This window comes from Xyrauchen texanus, chromosome 2, assembly GCF_025860055.1.
Source record: "Xyrauchen texanus isolate HMW12.3.18 chromosome 2, RBS_HiC_50CHRs, whole genome shotgun sequence".
Lineage (NCBI taxonomy): Eukaryota > Metazoa > Chordata > Actinopteri > Cypriniformes > Catostomidae > Xyrauchen > Xyrauchen texanus.
The window spans coordinates 2,878,379-2,896,916 of record NC_068277.1 but is presented as its reverse complement, the minus strand read 5'-3'; the positions used below and the strand labels follow the sequence as shown (position 1 = coordinate 2,896,916).

The following is an 18,538-nucleotide window of genomic DNA, read 5'->3' as shown; positions in this document are numbered from 1 at the left end:
CACCGGGTTGCCGTGAGAATGCCATTTGCGGGCCAGGTGACCCAGAGAAAGAGGAAATTGCTCTTTTATTGAGAATGTGGGTACCACAGCCTGAAGGTGGTGCGGCAAAGAAAACAAACTGAACTGATGATTCTTCTCCCGGCACCTCCACTGCATACCAGCTCCGGAGGAAACATCTCGCTCCCTGGGTCGTCCGTCTCAGGAACACTTGGGAGCCTTCCGGGTCCACGCTTCCTGCGGGATGCTCGACGCTGTGGCTGAGAGCTGGGCCCAGGTTGGGGCAGAGCTGCGTGTTTTCTGGAAGCCGCAGGAGGATGCCCTTGGCGAGCAGACGGAGCACGGCCTGTGCTGGTGGCGCAGCGGGGCATGATGAGAGAAATGGCCTCCGTCTGTTTCTTCACCGCTGAGAACTGCTGGGTGAAGGCCTACACAGTGTCGCTGTTCAGCCAAAGATGTTGTTTTTGGACCATGAGGGTGACCATCGTCTGCACGAGTGTCCACGCTGTGACCTTCGTGGCCCTGGGTAAGGTGGTCCCTCAGGAGTGGAGAGAACTCGACCGCATCCAGGAACTACACAGGTGTGGAAAGGGATCTTTATAAAGAATACATTGTGTCCTGAAAAGGACGTTCAACGCCGCTGTGTATTGCTCTTTTAGAGAAATAAACACTAAGTGAATATATTCTCTTTTTAAAAGCACTGTCGAAGCACCCAGGGGCAAAGCTGCACTGTAGAGCAGAGTAGGAGAAAGTCGCTGATATACGGCTTAGATCCAACAGCATATGCTCTTGAAGAGATGAGTGAAACAGTCGGTGAATACAACTTTAATTACAATTAAATACAATTAAAAATGTCATGAATTTAATTAGAAATAAAAAAGTAAAGGTGTCTTGTTCTTTGTTTTTTTCAGTTAGCTTACATTTTATAAGCTATACGCTACAGAATTACTGAACCATAATGTTACAAAATATATTACAGATTTACACACCTTATCATCGTATATACACCAGCAATTATGAGGGAAAATATGTGTATATGTATTTGAATCTGTGTCCTGAGCAGGTTTGTGTACATTTTATAATGTTTGATCATAACACGAAGTACGCGATCTGGATGCTGCCAACTTGCTCAAGTGCAAAAATTACTGAACAGTTTGTAAAATTATTAAGTATATCACAACTTAAAAGCTATATCATACTGCCATATCACTAGCTGGCAACAGTGAGGAGAAATGTGATAAAAATGAACAGAACAAGAAACTATGCTAAGCTAGTAGGCTAACCAGTTAGCTTGTGAACTAACTGGAGAAAATAAAACACAGAAATTTTTAATTTAACCATTTATATCTCTGGTTTAATAATATGATGTGTGACATATAATTTAGAAGTTATTCTATGACATTGTTACATAGTTAAGACAACGTGAATCATACAGTCATTATATAGGTGTTTAAAAGTTATTTCAGCCAATAGAATTGCTTAGTGATCCAAGGGAGAATTACTTGGAGCGGTGTGTAGTAGTGGGTGTTCCTTGTCATCTTATGCAGAGTTTACACTACACGATTTTAAGCCGATTTTCAGTCGCCGACAGTTTTGTGGAAATCGCAGACAAAAGGTGAGCGATGAACGAAATGTACCAATTGTCAAAGACGCGATCTGAGAGAAGCGCCGACGTGTCTCCGATGTCAGCAAGATATCTAGAATGTTAAATATCTGGACCTGTCTGCGATTCCAAATCATCCAATGTGAAATACGTTTTGACTGAATATAACTGCAACGTTGACCTACAGCCAATGAGAGAGTAAGAAATGGGGCATGGGAAGTTTCAGTGGGAGAAGTCCTGAAGTACTTACAACAGAACATCAACTAGCATTGATATTATCAAGAAAGTCTCATTGGACCGAAGAAATGGAGGAAAAATTTGTGGAACATTGTCACGAGCACCAGTGCCTATTTGATGTTTCCTCTGAACTGTAGCACAACCGGGTGGAGAAAGAGAAGAGTTGGAGAATTGCCAATTCTCCTGGACAGTCGGGTCAGCAAATAGGTCGATTTTTCAGTAGGAGGTAATTTGTCATTTTGTAATCAATAATATATATGATTAAAAACATCCACATCATATTCTGAAATGCATAACGTTTGATCATGCATTTGTTTTCATATCTCGTATCACTTCTCACGAGTTCTTTGTTGTGAAATGTAGTTTAGAGTCCAGGCAGAGTCAGCGGGGATTCGTCAATAGTGAAATGTTTTGTAATGTGTTCACCCCTGTCGCCGATTCATCTTGTAATTTGAAAACGCTACGACTTCCATGACAAGACAAACAGTTGTGTAATATGAATGGTACCACGATCTATTTGAAAGTCGATTAGTGTGTTGAAGGCATTAATGGATGCAGATGGCTGAGTTCAAAATGGCATACTACTTTTACAACTTCTACCATGTCTGTCTATGGCTTAAAGAGAAACAGAGAGTAGTATAGTAGTATTAACTTGGATCGCTTAGTTGCAGTGTGTCACGTGAATGATCACTGGTCAATAAGACCCAATAAGGAAATATTTAGGTCAATGTCATGCTTTTAAGAGTCTTTCAAAACAATGGAGAACATGCTTTTTGCCATGGCAGGCATGGGCTAACACAGACCTGCAAACCAGCTGATTATGAGAACTGAATTTAACACCATAAATGCAATTGGGTGGTTTTTGAAATCAAAAGTGATTTTTGTACACAAAGATTTACATGAATAAAGTACACAACGAATAAAGTGTGTCCTTTCTCTCGGATCACACTCTTTGAATGTTATTTTCAATGTAAAACATGCAAATGGATGTTATCAAAGATGTCACTGGCATTAATGTAAATTGAGCTCAGCATGTTCTTTAGAATCAAGTACAAAAGATTCCACACTGTCTTGTGTAGAGCAGCTTGAGCATTTGTGTGATCGTTTTTTTGGTGTATCATCATGACGAGTGATGTGCTCTTGGTGCTGTTATCAGGTCAGTTTTAATTTGGAATTGTTTGTTTTTCCCCAAATATTAAAAACCTTAACATGAGTAAGAATAAGAAATAATTGAACTTTAGGCAATTCGTGCCTTTGCACATTGGCATCTGCTAATGTAGACACATTACATTATTTTTTTTAAATTATGTTTTAATGTCTGCGATGGACTGGCGACCTGTCCAGGGTGTCCCCCGCCTTTCGCCCAATGTTAGCTGGGATAGGCTCCAGCCCCCCGCGACCCTGTACACAGGATAAGCGGTTGACGATGGATGGATGGATGGATGGATGTTTTAATGTTTTATTAGGCTTAATGGTATAGATTTTGACAAATGAAACCCAAAAGAGTGTGTTGCTATTAAAACTTCTACAATGCAAATACAAAGACAAACCTCAAGTTCTGAATTGCAGTTCGTTTGTATAAACAATTGATTAAATACAAATTAATAAAACATTTCTATTGTGGAAAACATTGTTTATATCATTTCTCGAAAATAATAATAATAATAAATAAAAATAAATACAGAGATATGTTAAATATTTAAAAAAGTCTGAAAAATAGATATATAATTGTTTTATCTATGTGGCACATACAATATACACCTGTTTTTTGTAACAGGTTGTTCATTGCTAAAAAAAAAAGGCTCTGGTTTATAACATAGGCAACAATAATGCTTCTGTCACGATTCCTTGTTGTCTGCCCCGTGTTTTCCGTTTCACTGAGCACATTCCATGTCACGTTTTCCTTGTTGTCTGCCCCGAGTCTCACTGTCCTTGAAAAACTACAATTCCCACAATTCCCAGCCTCCCTCACTGCCTGCACTCATCATTGTTCTCACCTGTGTCTCGTTTAGTCTTTATTGTGTCCTTGTGTATTTAAACCCTGTTTGTTCCTCCATTCCCTTGTTGGTTGTTGTTTGCACTGCACGTGTATGTTGAAGTTGATGTTCCCTGTTCACGTTTCCTGCTGTCTGTTCATTCGTTCTAGGTTCCATTGCCCTTCGTTATTCGTTGTATGTATCTCGTGTTTAGTTTATTTTTTCCCCTCGTGGATCTTTATTTTGTTCCAGTGTTTGTGCTTTTTTCTATTGTTTCTTATGTTTACATTTTTTGTTATCCCATCGTGGATGTTTTGTTTATTCCCAGTGTTTTGTGTAATTCCGTGTTTCTTGTTTATTTAATAAAGCTGCGCTTAGATCCCCACTCCTCGTCTGCATTCTTAACAGCTTCTGAATAAGTTTAAATAAGCATTTCTTCATTGTTTTGGTTTATAATTGAGGACTAATGGAATAGTTAACTGAAAATAATTTTCATTTAAATCATATCATTTATACACCTTGTAATTATATAAAGTGAGTATATATATATATATATATATATATATATATATATATATATATATATATTATAACGAAAGTAAATGGGGACTGGGTCTGTCATGTATCATGAAAGTATCAAAAGTGGTCCAAACAAATTGTGCGCTGTATTCCAACACTTCTGAAATGCTAAATCCAAGCAAGGGCCAGCCCGTCCTATCGGCAATACAGGCCCTGTGCCGTGATGTGCCAGGTGCCCCACAAGGAGGTATTTAAACAATCAATTTATTAATTTTGCCAGTGCAAAGATGTTTGTTGTCTTTCATGTCTTGGTATTGAACCATATAATAATCACCAAATGACAAATAACTAAAAGTGAAAAAAGAAAGAAAAAAACAACAACAGCATACAGTCAAAACAAATATAAAGGAAAACAGTAGAAAAGAAATCTGTATAATGTATTCATGCTGCAGTGTAATGCTGGGATCTCGATCAGTATTATCACAGGATTATCACAGTATTATATTTTAAGAAAAGGAGTGTGGACAACCTTTAGTATCTCTTTTCTCTCTGATCTCTCCTCACACTCTTTGAATGTAATTTTCAATCTAAAACATGCAAATAGATGTTATCATAGATGTGGCACTGGCATTAATCTAAACCCTGATAGCACACATACACATCACCTAGACCTCCATTTGATGTGTGCGTTTACATCTGGAAGACGTATTTTTTTAGGTTGTTTGCTCATCTGCAATTATCACAGGTTTATCACAGGATTATCACAGTATTATTATAGAATTATCACAGTATTATCATAGAATTATCATAGAATTATCACAGTATTATCATAGAATTATCACAGTATTATCATAGAATTATCATAGAATTATCACAGTATTATCATAGAATTATCACAGTATTATCATAGAATTATCATAGAATTATCACAGTATTATCACAGTATTATCACAGTATTATCATAGAATTATCACAGTATTATCATAGAATTATCACAGGATTATCATAGAATTATCTTAGAATTATCACAGTATTATCATAGAATTATCACAGTATTATCACAGTATTATCTTAGAATTATCACAGGATTATCATAGAATTATCATAGAATTATCATAGAATTATCACAGTATTATCATAGAATTATTACAGGATTATCACAGTATTATCATAGAATTATCACAGGATTATCACAGGATTATCATAGAATTATCACAGGATTATCACAGTATTATCACAGTATTATCATAGAATTATCACAGTATTATCACAGAATTATCATAGAATTATCACAGGAGTATCACAGGATTATCATAGAATTATCACAGGATTATCACAGTATTATCACAGTATTATCATATAATTATCACAGTATTATCATAGAATTATCACAGGATTATCATAGAATTATCACAGTATTATCATATAATTATCATAGAATTATCACAGGATTATCACAGTATTATCATAGAATTATCACAGGATTATCACAGTATTATCATATAATTATCATATAATTATCACAGTATTATCACAGTATTATCATAGAATTATCACAGGATTATCACAGTATTATCATATAATTATCATATAATTATCACAGTATTATCACAGTATTATCATAGAATTATCACAGGATTATCACAGTATTATCATAGAATTATCATATAATTATCACAGTATTATCACAGTATTATCATATAATTATCACAGTATTATCATAGAATTATCATAGAATTATCACAGGATTATCACAGTATTATCATATAATTATCACAGTATTATCATAGAATTATCATAGAATTATCACAGGATTATCACAGTATTATCATAGAATTATCACAGGATTATCACAGTATTATCATATAATTATCATATAATTATCACAGTATTATCACAGTATTATCATAGAATTATCACAGGATTATCACAGTATTATCATATAATTATCATATAATTATCACAGTATTATCACAGTATTATCATATAATTATCACATTATTATCATAGAATTATCATAGAATTATCACAGGATTATCATAGAATTATCATAGAATTATCACAGGATTATCACAGTATTATCATAGAATTATCACAGTGTTATCACAGAATTATCACAGTATTATCATAGAATTATCATAGAATTATCACAGGATTATCACAGTATTATCATAGAATTATCACAGGATTATCACAGTATTATCATATAATTATCATATAATTATCACAGTATTATCACAGTATTATCATATAATTATCACAGTATTATCATAGAATTATCATAGAATTATCACAGGATTATCATAGAATTATCATAGAATTATCACAGGATTATCATAGAATTATCATAGAATTATCACAGGATTATCACAGTATTATCATAGAATTATCACAGTGTTATCACAGAATTATCACAGTATTATCATAGAATTATCATAGAATTATCACAGGATTATCACAGTATTATCATAGAATTATCATAGAATTATCACAGGATTATCACAGTATTATCATAGAATTATCACAGGATTATCACAGTATTATCATAGAATTATCACAGTATTATCATAGAATTATCACAGGATTATCATAGAATTATCATAGAATTATCACAGTATTATCACAGAATTATCACAGGATTATCACAGTATTATCACAGTATTATCGAGTCACCCCTTCATCAAGTCAAAAGTGTTCAATCATAAACGAAGACACAAGGTCGAGGAAAAGATCACTTTGTGAATATATGAGGGGCTTATCATGTTTTGACAAGAATATTCTGTACAACGCTGCTAAAATGAAAAAAAAAGGTGTTGTATTGTCTTGGCCATATTTAAGTTCTTCAGTTTGATTGTCTATCCATTTTCCCACATTCATTACAACCAACTCCAGTTCTTGAGCAGGACTTTTAATTTAGTTAGTTGGTGTTATAAGGAAAAGTTTGCGTCGTCTTTAAAAGAATACAAAGTGAAGATTGTACAAAGTAACATTTATCTTTAACAACGCAAGTTAAAAACAGGCACAATAACGCCGTTACAACATGGGCTGCCATCTTGATTGATTTGGGTTGAATGGATCACATGAATGCATCAAAGAACAACAAATACATCATTGTTTCAGATATCTCGTTTTCAAATGTATCCACTTGGAAGAGTGTTTTTGAAAAGCTCTGATTTTGCTCCTAAAAAACGCCATCTTAGTGTGGACGAAAAGGCCAAAACGTAGAGAAAAAGACGTGTTTTCAATCTAAAACATATCAGTGTGGATGTGGCCTGAGCTACAGATCTAATCTATAACCACTTTGTGATGTCACAACCTTTTTGTCTGTATCAAAAATAACAATATAAATGTCTGGCTGTTATCATTAAACCATTACTGATCAAAACACTTTTCTCTTGGTTATGAAAACTGATGTTAAAAACATAGCATGTTCAAAATTGTTTTAAACAAACAACCCAAACTTAGATTTTTATTTTTTTAAGAAAAGGAGTGTGGACAAACTTTAGTATCTCTTTTCTCTCTGATCTCTCCTCACACTCTTTGAATGTAATTTTCAATGTAAAACATGCAAATAGATGTTATCATAGATGTGGCACTGGCATTAATCTAAACCCTGATAGCACACATACACATCACCCAGACCTCCATTTGATGTGTGCGTTTACTTCTGACGTATATTTTTAGGTTGTTTGCTCATCTGCAATACATCTATAAGACGTTTCTTCTCGGATGTCAATCAGACATTCATCAGATGTCTTTGAGATGTTTTGATTTAGAATGTTGGTAAATGTGATCTCTGTAAGATGTTCAGGAGATGTTTATTAAAATGTGATGCTTTCCAGATGAGAAGATCTCAGAAACATACGTGTGCTATCTGGGATTCAGCAGATTGTAAGAGTAAGAAATTAATGTTTCAAGGACGCAAACAAGGTTCACTGTCAGTTTTAATTTTAATATTCTTTATGTGGCAAGTGACTGTGAGAAAAAGGCACTTTATATGCACATAACTGGTAATCAGAAGGTTGCTGGTTCGATCCCCACAGTCACCACCGTTGTGTCCTTGAGTAAGACACTTAACTCCAGGTTGCTCCGGGGGGGATTGTACCTGTAATAAGTGCTCTGTAAGTCACTTTGGATAAAAGCATCTGCCAAATGCGTAAATATAAATGTAAATCTAAATATATGCAATAGTGCAAAAGAGGCTAGAATATTACACTCTACATAAAGTAATGATGAACTATAACAATATAATTAAAATGACAAACTTTCAAAACTTGAGAATGAAATGTATATCTGAATTACACAATTATACGTGTATGGGATAGCTAATACAACTAAAGACAGTAAACACAATAAAACATCTTGTATTTCATATTTCCATTATTATATTTTTCATAAAATACATTAACCACAAATAATTCAGTCTAAATAGATGAGATTGGTTGGCAGACATTTGCTATGCACGACATCGTTCACTCATTCATTATTCCCTATTTAGTGAATGTCACATATTGCACTATATAGGCATCTTTGGGCTGGATAGAAGGGAACTAACCACAAGAAAGCTCAAGACTGATTGGTCAATGACACGCAGCTGTCACATAAAGATACATTATTTGACACGCTTTCAGTACATGGTCAGTAAAATCATCATATATATATATATATGTGGGATTACAGTTGGAAAGATGCAAACTTATTCTCCGAAAGCCCAAATGTTATAAACGGGATTTGTTTTCCCAGTCACACCCAAGCAACTGCCTAGTTCACCTGTACATCCATACCAGCCCCGTTTATGATTCTTTTTCATCATTTTGGAGCTTGACAACCCCACACAGTCCACATTCACGTTCACTATCTGAAAACGAGCAGCTACAGTCTATGGTGGCAATGGCACAGGTACTTTGAATATTATCTTTGGAAATTTCCACAACCATTTTAATCCATTAAAAGCACAAAATAGTGCAAAAATCAGAAAACACGGAAAACTAAAAATATAACAAAAATGGCTGGTTAGCTTTGAGTACAAAAGTCGATTTTGTTTCCACAAACACCCTTTCGTTTTTCAAGAAAAGGAGAGTAGACAACTTTAGGTATCTCTTTTCTCTCTGATCTCTGCTCACACCCAAATGAATGTTATTTTCAATGTAAAACATGCAAATAGATGTTATCAAAGATGTGTAAAACAGATAAAGTACAAATAGTATCAGATTATTTTCTTGTTCCTGCTGTGGCCCACACCAACCATAATATACAGCTCTTTGAACAGATGACATAAACAAGGATTTCAACAGATTTTTAATTGCAATAAAATTACAATTCAATAAAATAAACCAAGAAAATATATTGTCTTTTACTAACTTAGATAATAATAGAATAAGTGTTCAAGCATTTCTAGGGGCCAAGCCATGAAAGTACAAAGCCCCTATTGTAAAAAGTATAATAATAGATAAGAGTCTGAACATTCCTGGTAACAAATTTGAAGTCTCCATCTCAAATCGTCTAGTGCCACCAACAGGTCAAAAATGCACTTACGTTGCAATTACGTTATTGCAATTTACAAAACACAAGACAATATCACTGAATTCTTCAATTCCTGTTGAGCGACCACCAAGGCAAATTCAATGAGATTCGGCCTACACTCCAAACATGCCTCCTTACACAATTCCCTTCATTTGTGCTAATGTGACAACGCACTCATTCTGGTTTCTCTCAATGTCATGTGGGTTTTTAAAAAACGCATCAAAACCCTTTCTAAAATTCTGTTTGAATGATGTTTGATATCAATAAACAAACCATAAATACTGAATTTCCCTGTACATTAGATTTTTTTTTTGAAACACTAAGAGCCTAATTTAGTGTTTATTTATCAATATTTTTGTTATTTTCTTTGTTGCATTGCTGTGAGAAGATGTTAAGTTTCTTGAGGAAAGTTAATAATAATAATTATAATAATAAAAATAAAAAGAAGATCAGTGCACATAATCAGAATGAAATGTTTCATTGTTTTACTTTAACTATGTTTGTCAACTTGCAAATAAAGAGAAAATTCGTTTTCATTTTTAAAAGATTTAACTCACTGACTAGAATACTTAAAATTACACATTGTGACATTATATCTAATTACGGTTTAATTTCTAATACAATTTGATTGATTTTTACGAATTTTCTGTAGTGCCTCCTATAAAATAGGCTAGTAAGACGGCCTCTGTAGCACCCCCGTTTACACCTAAAGTTACCGAACTTAGTACATATATAGTTCTCATCACGCCGGACAACTTTCATAATTATAGTCATTAGGTCCGCCCAGTAGGAAGTCGGCAGTCTCTGAACTTTTAAATACTCCTATTAGGTGATTCACGAGACTGTCTCCACATTTACACAACATTATACCAAGACATTGAAGATCCTAAATTGAGAACAAATTCAGATTTATTGATGGTGTTGCCATGGTGAGGCATTAAATTAATGGCGAAAAATAGGAAACAGGAAGTGTCATACATGATGCTGTGTGCAATGTGTGTTTAGATAAAAAATGAGATTTATGTTTAGTCTTGGGGTCTAATAACATAGATTTGACTATTTTGGGTCACCACCTGACAACAGGAAGTGTGAGTCTAGACTTTAAAATAGACCCCTTATATTTACTCCGAAATGCTTCAAAATTGTGTAGAATAATGTCAAATGCCAAAGACCTTGCATTGTTTTCTGAAAGCCGCCCGGTGGAAATGGGCCTGTTGTGCTTGGGGCCGTCATTGCTGCTTGCAGCTATATTTATTTGTTTTTTAAACTGCTTAACCAAAAATCACGAGGGATGCTATATCCCATTACATTTAATTGAGATGGATCTGCACACAGTACTCGAACCATTGAATCAATGAATTGTATGAACCATAATTATAATCGTTTTATGGTGATTTTGTTTTCAACCCAAGTCCACATTCATAGTATGAAAACAAGCAGAATATTCTTCAAATATTCACCTTTTATGTTTCACAGAGATTTCAAGGTGCAGGAAAATTGTTGCTACAGTGATGCCTCACATATGAGATTGCCATGCAACAGATGAAAGGAGGAATAAATGATGAAAGTTTCATTTTTGGGTGAACTATTAATTTAATATTTCTCTCCACAGTTCTGAGTCCCTTTGTCAGTTCTCGTGTGTTTTACTATGTCTCTGTGCCAATGAACTGGACGGATGCTCAGACTTACTGCAGACATCATTACACTGATCTAGCAACCATTGATGATGAGATAGATTCTATGTTGACACAAACACAAACTATAGACTATACATGGATTGGACTGTACCGGATGAATGATACTGCTCCCTGGATGTGGTCTGATCAAAGCACCTTCAATTTTAATTCATGGTATGGACAGCCCAACCAAGTCAGTGACATCTCAATCTGTACAACAACATTTCCTGATGGACTTTGGGACGATTGGCAATGTGACGAAGTATTCCCTTCTATTTGCTACAATGGTGAGTATGTCTACTTAGCATATGGGTCAATGACAAAGAAGGGTGTCCAAGAAATGTCTTTTTAAAATGTAGTTTAAAACACATCTGCTTCTTAGTTCTTAGAAATGTTATATTTGATTTGATTTTTGAAAAGAAAAAATAAATATATATATATATATATATATATATATATATATATATATATATATATATATATATATATATATATATATATATATATATATAAAAATGTTCTTCTAGATTTTATGAATTTATAATGTCAGGTGCTACAACAATCAAGTAAAAAGTCATTAGAAGTGTCTCTTATACTACTCCAGCCACATTGAGAGCTTGGCAGTACAACAATGTAGATGTTATTGAACTTTGAATGACAAATTGCTTGCTATGTTCCTCTTTTTTTAGTCGCTTTGGATAAAAGCATCTGCTAAATGTCTAAATGTAAATGTAAATGTAATTAAACATTTTCTTAAACTTTCAACATTGAATACATGTAAGAACAATTAAAAATATTTAATATATACAATTAAAAATATTTTCATTTTTAAACCTAATAGCAGTTACAATTGCAGGACGTGTTTTGTCCCAAGTCTCAAGAATAAGTGATATATATAAAATTCATAATATTTGTAAAAAAAAGAAAATATTTTTAATTGTAGATGTTATGAGGGATTAATAATAGAATGTATTTAACACAATTTGCCCCATCAATTTCATTTAATGATTATTATATCAAATTTATGGAACTTATTGTCTTCTCACTACATCTAAAACAGTGTGTCCACAGAGAAGGGTTCAATCATTCATATGCAATAAAATGGATACAAATTTGTTTTTAATTATTGAAAAGAGCTTGTTCAATCAAAAGCAACTCTTAATAATATCTCATATCAGAGCAAGGTTGTTTTTCAACAGCACATGCATGTTTCATGAGGTTTCAAAATTGTGTCCCCACTTTTTGTCAACACCGTCAGACATTCATTAAAATGTAAAAAAAAATCAGCAATATCAGGGGCTGCTGTCACTCTGAAAGACCCCTTGCCACCTCCCACCACTGCAGAGTGCATCAATGTCAGACAGGCTCTGGTAACTTTTATAGTTTTAGAATATTTTAAATCTTAATGTTAATATTTCCTGTGTCACAACCATGATATGTCAACACCCTCTTCCAGTTTCTGAGGAAATCATTTGAAATGTTTAGATCATTTTAATCTCCTGAAGTTGGTTCTATTAGCATCTAGCATCAACAGAAAAAACAAAATGGCTACTACATGAACTCCATTTGTTTTGTGAAAGAAATGCCTAATGTGTCAACACCGTCAGATGTCAACTCCATCAGATATTCTGTCTGACGGTGGTGACGGGCCAATAACGGAGTTGACATTCAATGTGAAGTCGTCATGTTTTTGTGGTTATCAAGTAAATTTGAATTATATGGAATATAGAAATAGTGTTTAGTTTTTCTAATAATGTATAAATACTAGATATGACAGCATATATTGCTTTTTGGATTGATAGTCATCAACTCTAGCTGAGTTAGGGCTGAGGGAACATAAGGCTGAGGGAACATAGACACACTCCCCATCTAGCATAGTATAGGCAAATATGATTAAAGATATTCAGAGTGCTGTTGTGTGTTTCAGTCCAGCATGGCTAGGCAGCATCTCTCATTGGTGGAGCGTAGAGGGAGGAACAGAGAGTCTCAAAAAAAGCAAAGGGAGAAAATCAGTACACAGCCAGAATTAAAAGAAGGATATCTAAGACAGGAGAGACAAAGGTGGAAACAGACAGTTGAGGAAGGAAAAATAAAGCAAATCAAGGATTTCAGTGAAATAGAACAGAGGAAAAGGAGAAAGAAGTGGACGCATAGCCAGAGAAAATCAAGAATGCAAAGACAGACACTCAACCATTGGAAAAACCCTCAGATAGGCCATCAAATTACTTGAATGAGACACCACAGATGAGCAGGCAGGCTGCTGCAGGGAAAAGATAAAGTAAAATCAAGGCAGATACTGTACATTCTAGAGAACTTAAAATAACAAAGACCAAATTCAGAAAGGCCCAAAAAGAGAACCACAAATTAAGAAAGCAGATATGGCGCATAAAACAGAAAACAACACACAAGAGCACACCATGTGAATCGCCAAGAACCACCACAGAGAAAATGATGCGTGGTAGAGATGTCAACACACTCACTACAACACTACACTTGTGAAGCATTCTGGGACCATAGTAGAACTCATACAGCTGTATGAACACCTGTTGCACAATGAGACAACAACACATGTGTGTTTGGTTAAAAATCAGTCCAGAGAATACAGGAAGATGATAGACAACTTTGACGAAAACAGTATAATCATGAATGTTGACTTCACATAAGCATGGAAATGCAAAGATAGCCCTGAAGTAGTCATGCCATTTTTGTCACTGGCATGTACTACACAAAAGATGAAAAGGCTGGCTTTTTGTGTCGGAATCCAAGCTTCAGGATGCTGCCTCCATTTGGGCATGCATGGATCCTGTCCTCAAAACAATAAGAGACAAGTTTCCTGGTGCTCACATCATCCACTTTTGGTCTGATGGCCCTAGCAAACAATATAAAAACAAGAAAAATGTCTGTCTTCTATGTGATGTCCCTTTAAGATTCGGTTTCCAAAGAGCAACTTGGAACTTCTTTGCAACTTCTCATGGCAAAGGAGCACCAGAGAGCATCGGAGGGACAGTCAAAAGAACTGCAGATAGTCTCCTTCTGCAAGGGAATGATATTGCAAGTGGGAAAACATTCTATGACATGGTGGGGTCACCATGTCTAACCAACATCCAACTCCAATGTCAAAGATGAAGAAATGATGCGCTATGATGAACTCATTCAACCCATGAGTGGTACCCGGTGGGGTCTTCTGCTGTTGTAGCCCATCCGCCTCAAGGTTGTGCGTGTTGTGGCTTCACAAATGCTTTGCTGCATACCTCGGTTGTAACGAGTGGTTATTTCAGGCAAAGTTGCTCTTCTATCAGCTTGAATCAGTCGGCCCATTCTCCTCTGACCTCTAGCATCAACAAGGCATTTTCGCCCGCAGGACTGCCACATACTGGATGTTTTTCCCTTTTCACACCATTCTTTGTAAACCCTAGAAATGGTTGTGCGTGAAAATCCCAGTAACTGAGCAGATTGTGAAATACTCAGACCGGCCCGTCTGGCACCAACAACCATGCCACGCTCAAAATTGCTTAAATCACCTTTCTTTCCCATTCTGACATTCAGTTTGGAGTTCAGGAGATTGTCTTGACCAGGACCACACCCCTAAATGCATTGAAGCAACTGCCATGTGATTGGTTGATTAGATAATTGCATTAATGAGAAATTGAACAGGTGTTCCTAATAATCCTTTAGGTGAGTGTAGTTTGTGTTCTGATCATTTTTGGATCAATTGTTAGGATCCTGAAATGAGATTCAATTTATATTGAATTGAAATTGACACTTAAGTGTTTTATTATTTTTATACAACTGTTTTAAGTTACTTTGTTTCCATAGCAGATGCACTGCAGACATACAGATCTGAGATGAGATAAAATATCTATAGATCATTTGTGTTCCAGTGATAAATATCAAAATACTTAAATGTGAATCTTGATTAAAAGGTTTATAAACAATAACATACTAACTGTTGTGTTTGTTTTAATGCAGTAATTGATTGATTCAATGTATTTGATAGTTAAAATAACTACAAATTCAGGTTTTCGTCACCACCGTCAGATATGCGTCAACTCTGTCAGGTCTATGTCACCTCCGTCAGATGAATATTTTGATAATATTTCATTATGATATTTCAGATTTGTTGAGGAATTGTTGGTCATATGTGAAAATGTAATCTGTCTTCTAACATGAGAATGTGTTTTCAAATCTTAAAAACATCTTGACTGCTGTTTAAGTTAAAGTTAAAATTCTATTAAACAGCCCAATTAAAAAACACAGATGGATATCTATATAAAATATAGATATATACATATTGATAGAAACTTTTTTGTGGCCTCTGTCAGCCTTGGTGAAAATTAATGTTTTCTATACTTCTTAAAGGTCTAGCATAATGTGAGTATAAATTAATTTGTTGACACAAAATAAGTGATGGCAAAGAAAAAGCACATTTTGATAAAAAATAGAAAAGTTGGGAGGTTGTATCAAAGCGTAGCTCAGTAGCTTAGTACATGTTAAATACATACATGTAGTTTAATTTGTCTGAGCACAAAGTTTTATTTTTTAAATATTGCACCCTGTTTTGTCCCATGTCTCAAGAATCAGTGATGTACATTATCATGAGGTTTTTGAGGGTAGTACCATTTGACATTTTAATTGTATTTGTTCAAGATTCTGTTTTAGTTACAACTCAAGTCACTGGAACAACAACACCCTCTACAGGTAGATAACGTGTATTAACCATTAATATCATGTCAAATGCATACAATGGACACTTTTTTATTATTATTTTTATTTTTACTTGTCTTTTTTTTCCAACTCAAGTCACTGGATCAACAATGCCCTCTACAGGTAAGTAACCTATTTTAATCATATACATCACATCAGTTGCATGCAGTTGGACAATTATTGATTTTAACAGACTTGTCTTTTTTCATGTCTCTTATTTGTTTACAACTCAAGTAGCTGGAACAACATCATCCTCTACAGGTAGATAACGTCTCGGTTACTGTCGTAACCTCCGTTCCCCGATGGAGGGAACGAGACATTGTGTCGATGTTGTGACACTAGGGGTTGCTCTCGAGAGCCAGAGACACCTTCAGATCTTTGAGAAAAGGCCAAAGAGAATTGGCGAGTAGAATTTGCATGCCACTCCCCCCGAAATACGGATATAAAAGGGAGGCTGGAATTTGGATTCATTCAGGTTGTTTCACCGAGGAGCCGAGACAAGGTCCCGGCTATTACAGCGGAGTAGTTCAGCCTGTGGCAAGAGGGACACGATATCTCGTTCCCTTCATCAGGGAACGGAGGTTACGACAGTAGCCGATACGTTCCCCTTCTGTCACTCACTCAATGTTGTGTCGATGTAGTGACACAACATTGTGTGTTGGGGTTCCTTATACGAAACGATACTGTGAGCGTAGGAACAGTACAGACTCAAAGCCTGCACGTAGCCTCCCCAGACGCCCCAAAACATCATGTAATTCCCAACAACCCTGAGGGGAGGGAGGACATGTATCTAGTATGTGAGCAGGCCATGCCAGCCACAGCCTTTTCTCTCTAGATTTTCTCTCCACAGAATTTTTGATTCAGCTGGGGCCTTTAAATGCTCATAAAACGCGCCGGGAAGGCGTTCTTTTCCGTTCTTGTTATTTCAGGGGGAAAAGACCCTGTGGAGGCCACACCCAACCCTGAAGGGGAGGGTAAAAAGTGTTGAATACGTAATTTGGGCTTATGGGCACACATTAAGAGGTGCGACAGTAGGTCCTGCCATTCGTAGGGGAGAAGCTCTACAAACGCAGCGACCGGGGCAGAGGGGAGTCTGCCAAGGGGGAGACGCAGGTCTACCATCAAAGGGAGACTGTACCACGGAAGATCCATCACAGGAGGTTACCGGGGTAACCAAGACCTGTGGAGCACTTAACCCAGTACAGGGCACATTGGCACATGTACAAGGACTGACTACGAATTCCTCTGCTGAATTCATGAGCCAGAGGAAGAACATCCAGGGTTCACAGATCGGGAACACTCATGGGAGAGAAGAGCGCACAGTTTCACCTTCATGGAGGGGAAAGGCGCTATACACAAGCAATACACCTGGCCAGCTGCCCCGCGTAATGAAACTTACCTGTTCGTACCTGAAAGAACACGAACGAAACCGGCTGAACCCGGAGATTGTAAAATATTGCAAAGGTATTTGCTCTACAGATGTCTGCTAAAGAGGTGCCATTGACTAGTGCCCACGAGGATGCCACACTCCATGTAGAGTGTGCTTGAACTCGCAAAGTTGGCAAGCCTCTGTTTGGAGACAGCGTTCCCTTTCCGCTGTCTACTGAAGCAGACAAAGAGCTGCTCAGAGCGTCTAAAGCTCTGCGTGCGATCAAATAGAGGCGCAAAGCATGCACCAGACACAGCAATGATAAAGCTGGGTCTGCCTCCTCCGGGGGCAGCACTTGCAGGCTCACCACCTGAACTTGGGTGTTGCAAACCAGACGGGGTGCGGCGAACAGGAACAAAGGATTTTCCTCTTGGCCCTCCACCGGGGGATGAAGAGGTCTGGTTACCAGCTCCGGAGTTCCTGCAGACCTCTCTATCCTTGGGCATCCCATCTCAGGGGAGCTTGGGAGCTCTCCTGGGGGTCTAGGTAGGAGGACCAGCGTGGGGGACAGCTTTCCTCAAAAGAAGGAAAGCTGCGACCGCAACGTTGCCATGGTCATGTTCTCGCAGTGAGAACATTAACCAATCAAAAACGCTCCATCAACATGATCCGAGCCCAGACACGTGAGGCAGTGATCGTGACTGTCAAAGGCGGAGAGGTAATGATCGCATCCAGAAACTACACAGTGACGGAAGTCATCTTTAGAAAGGCGTCTTTAAAAAGACGTTCAAAGTCACTATGGCCTCTTTTAAGAAAATACACTTTTAGAGGAAAAGCTCTTTCAAGCACTGTCGAAGCGCCCAGGGGTGTAGTCTGCAGTGGAGTGCAGAGTGGAGAGAAGCAGCTGGAATGCACCGTATATCCAACAGCATAC

At 36.4% G+C, this 18,538-nt stretch overlaps 1 protein-coding gene across 9 annotated transcripts in view; it reads left to right on the top strand.

Annotated features, from left to right (window-relative positions):
- The window catches only part of LOC127653904 (putative C-type lectin domain family 20 member A), a 34,816-nt gene that overhangs the window by 2,022 nt on the left and 14,256 nt on the right, over nucleotides 1–18,538 (top strand). For all 9 annotated transcript variants that reach the window (XM_052140820.1, XM_052140754.1, XM_052140763.1 and 6 more), the window contains exons 2-5: nucleotides 11,468–11,818; nucleotides 16,179–16,229; nucleotides 16,332–16,358; nucleotides 16,470–16,496. In XM_052140820.1, coding sequence (XP_051996780.1) covers nucleotides 11,468–11,818; nucleotides 16,179–16,229; nucleotides 16,332–16,358; nucleotides 16,470–16,496 — 456 coding nt within the window. The remainder of the gene's footprint in view (nucleotides 1–11,467; nucleotides 11,819–16,178; nucleotides 16,230–16,331; nucleotides 16,359–16,469; nucleotides 16,497–18,538) is intronic.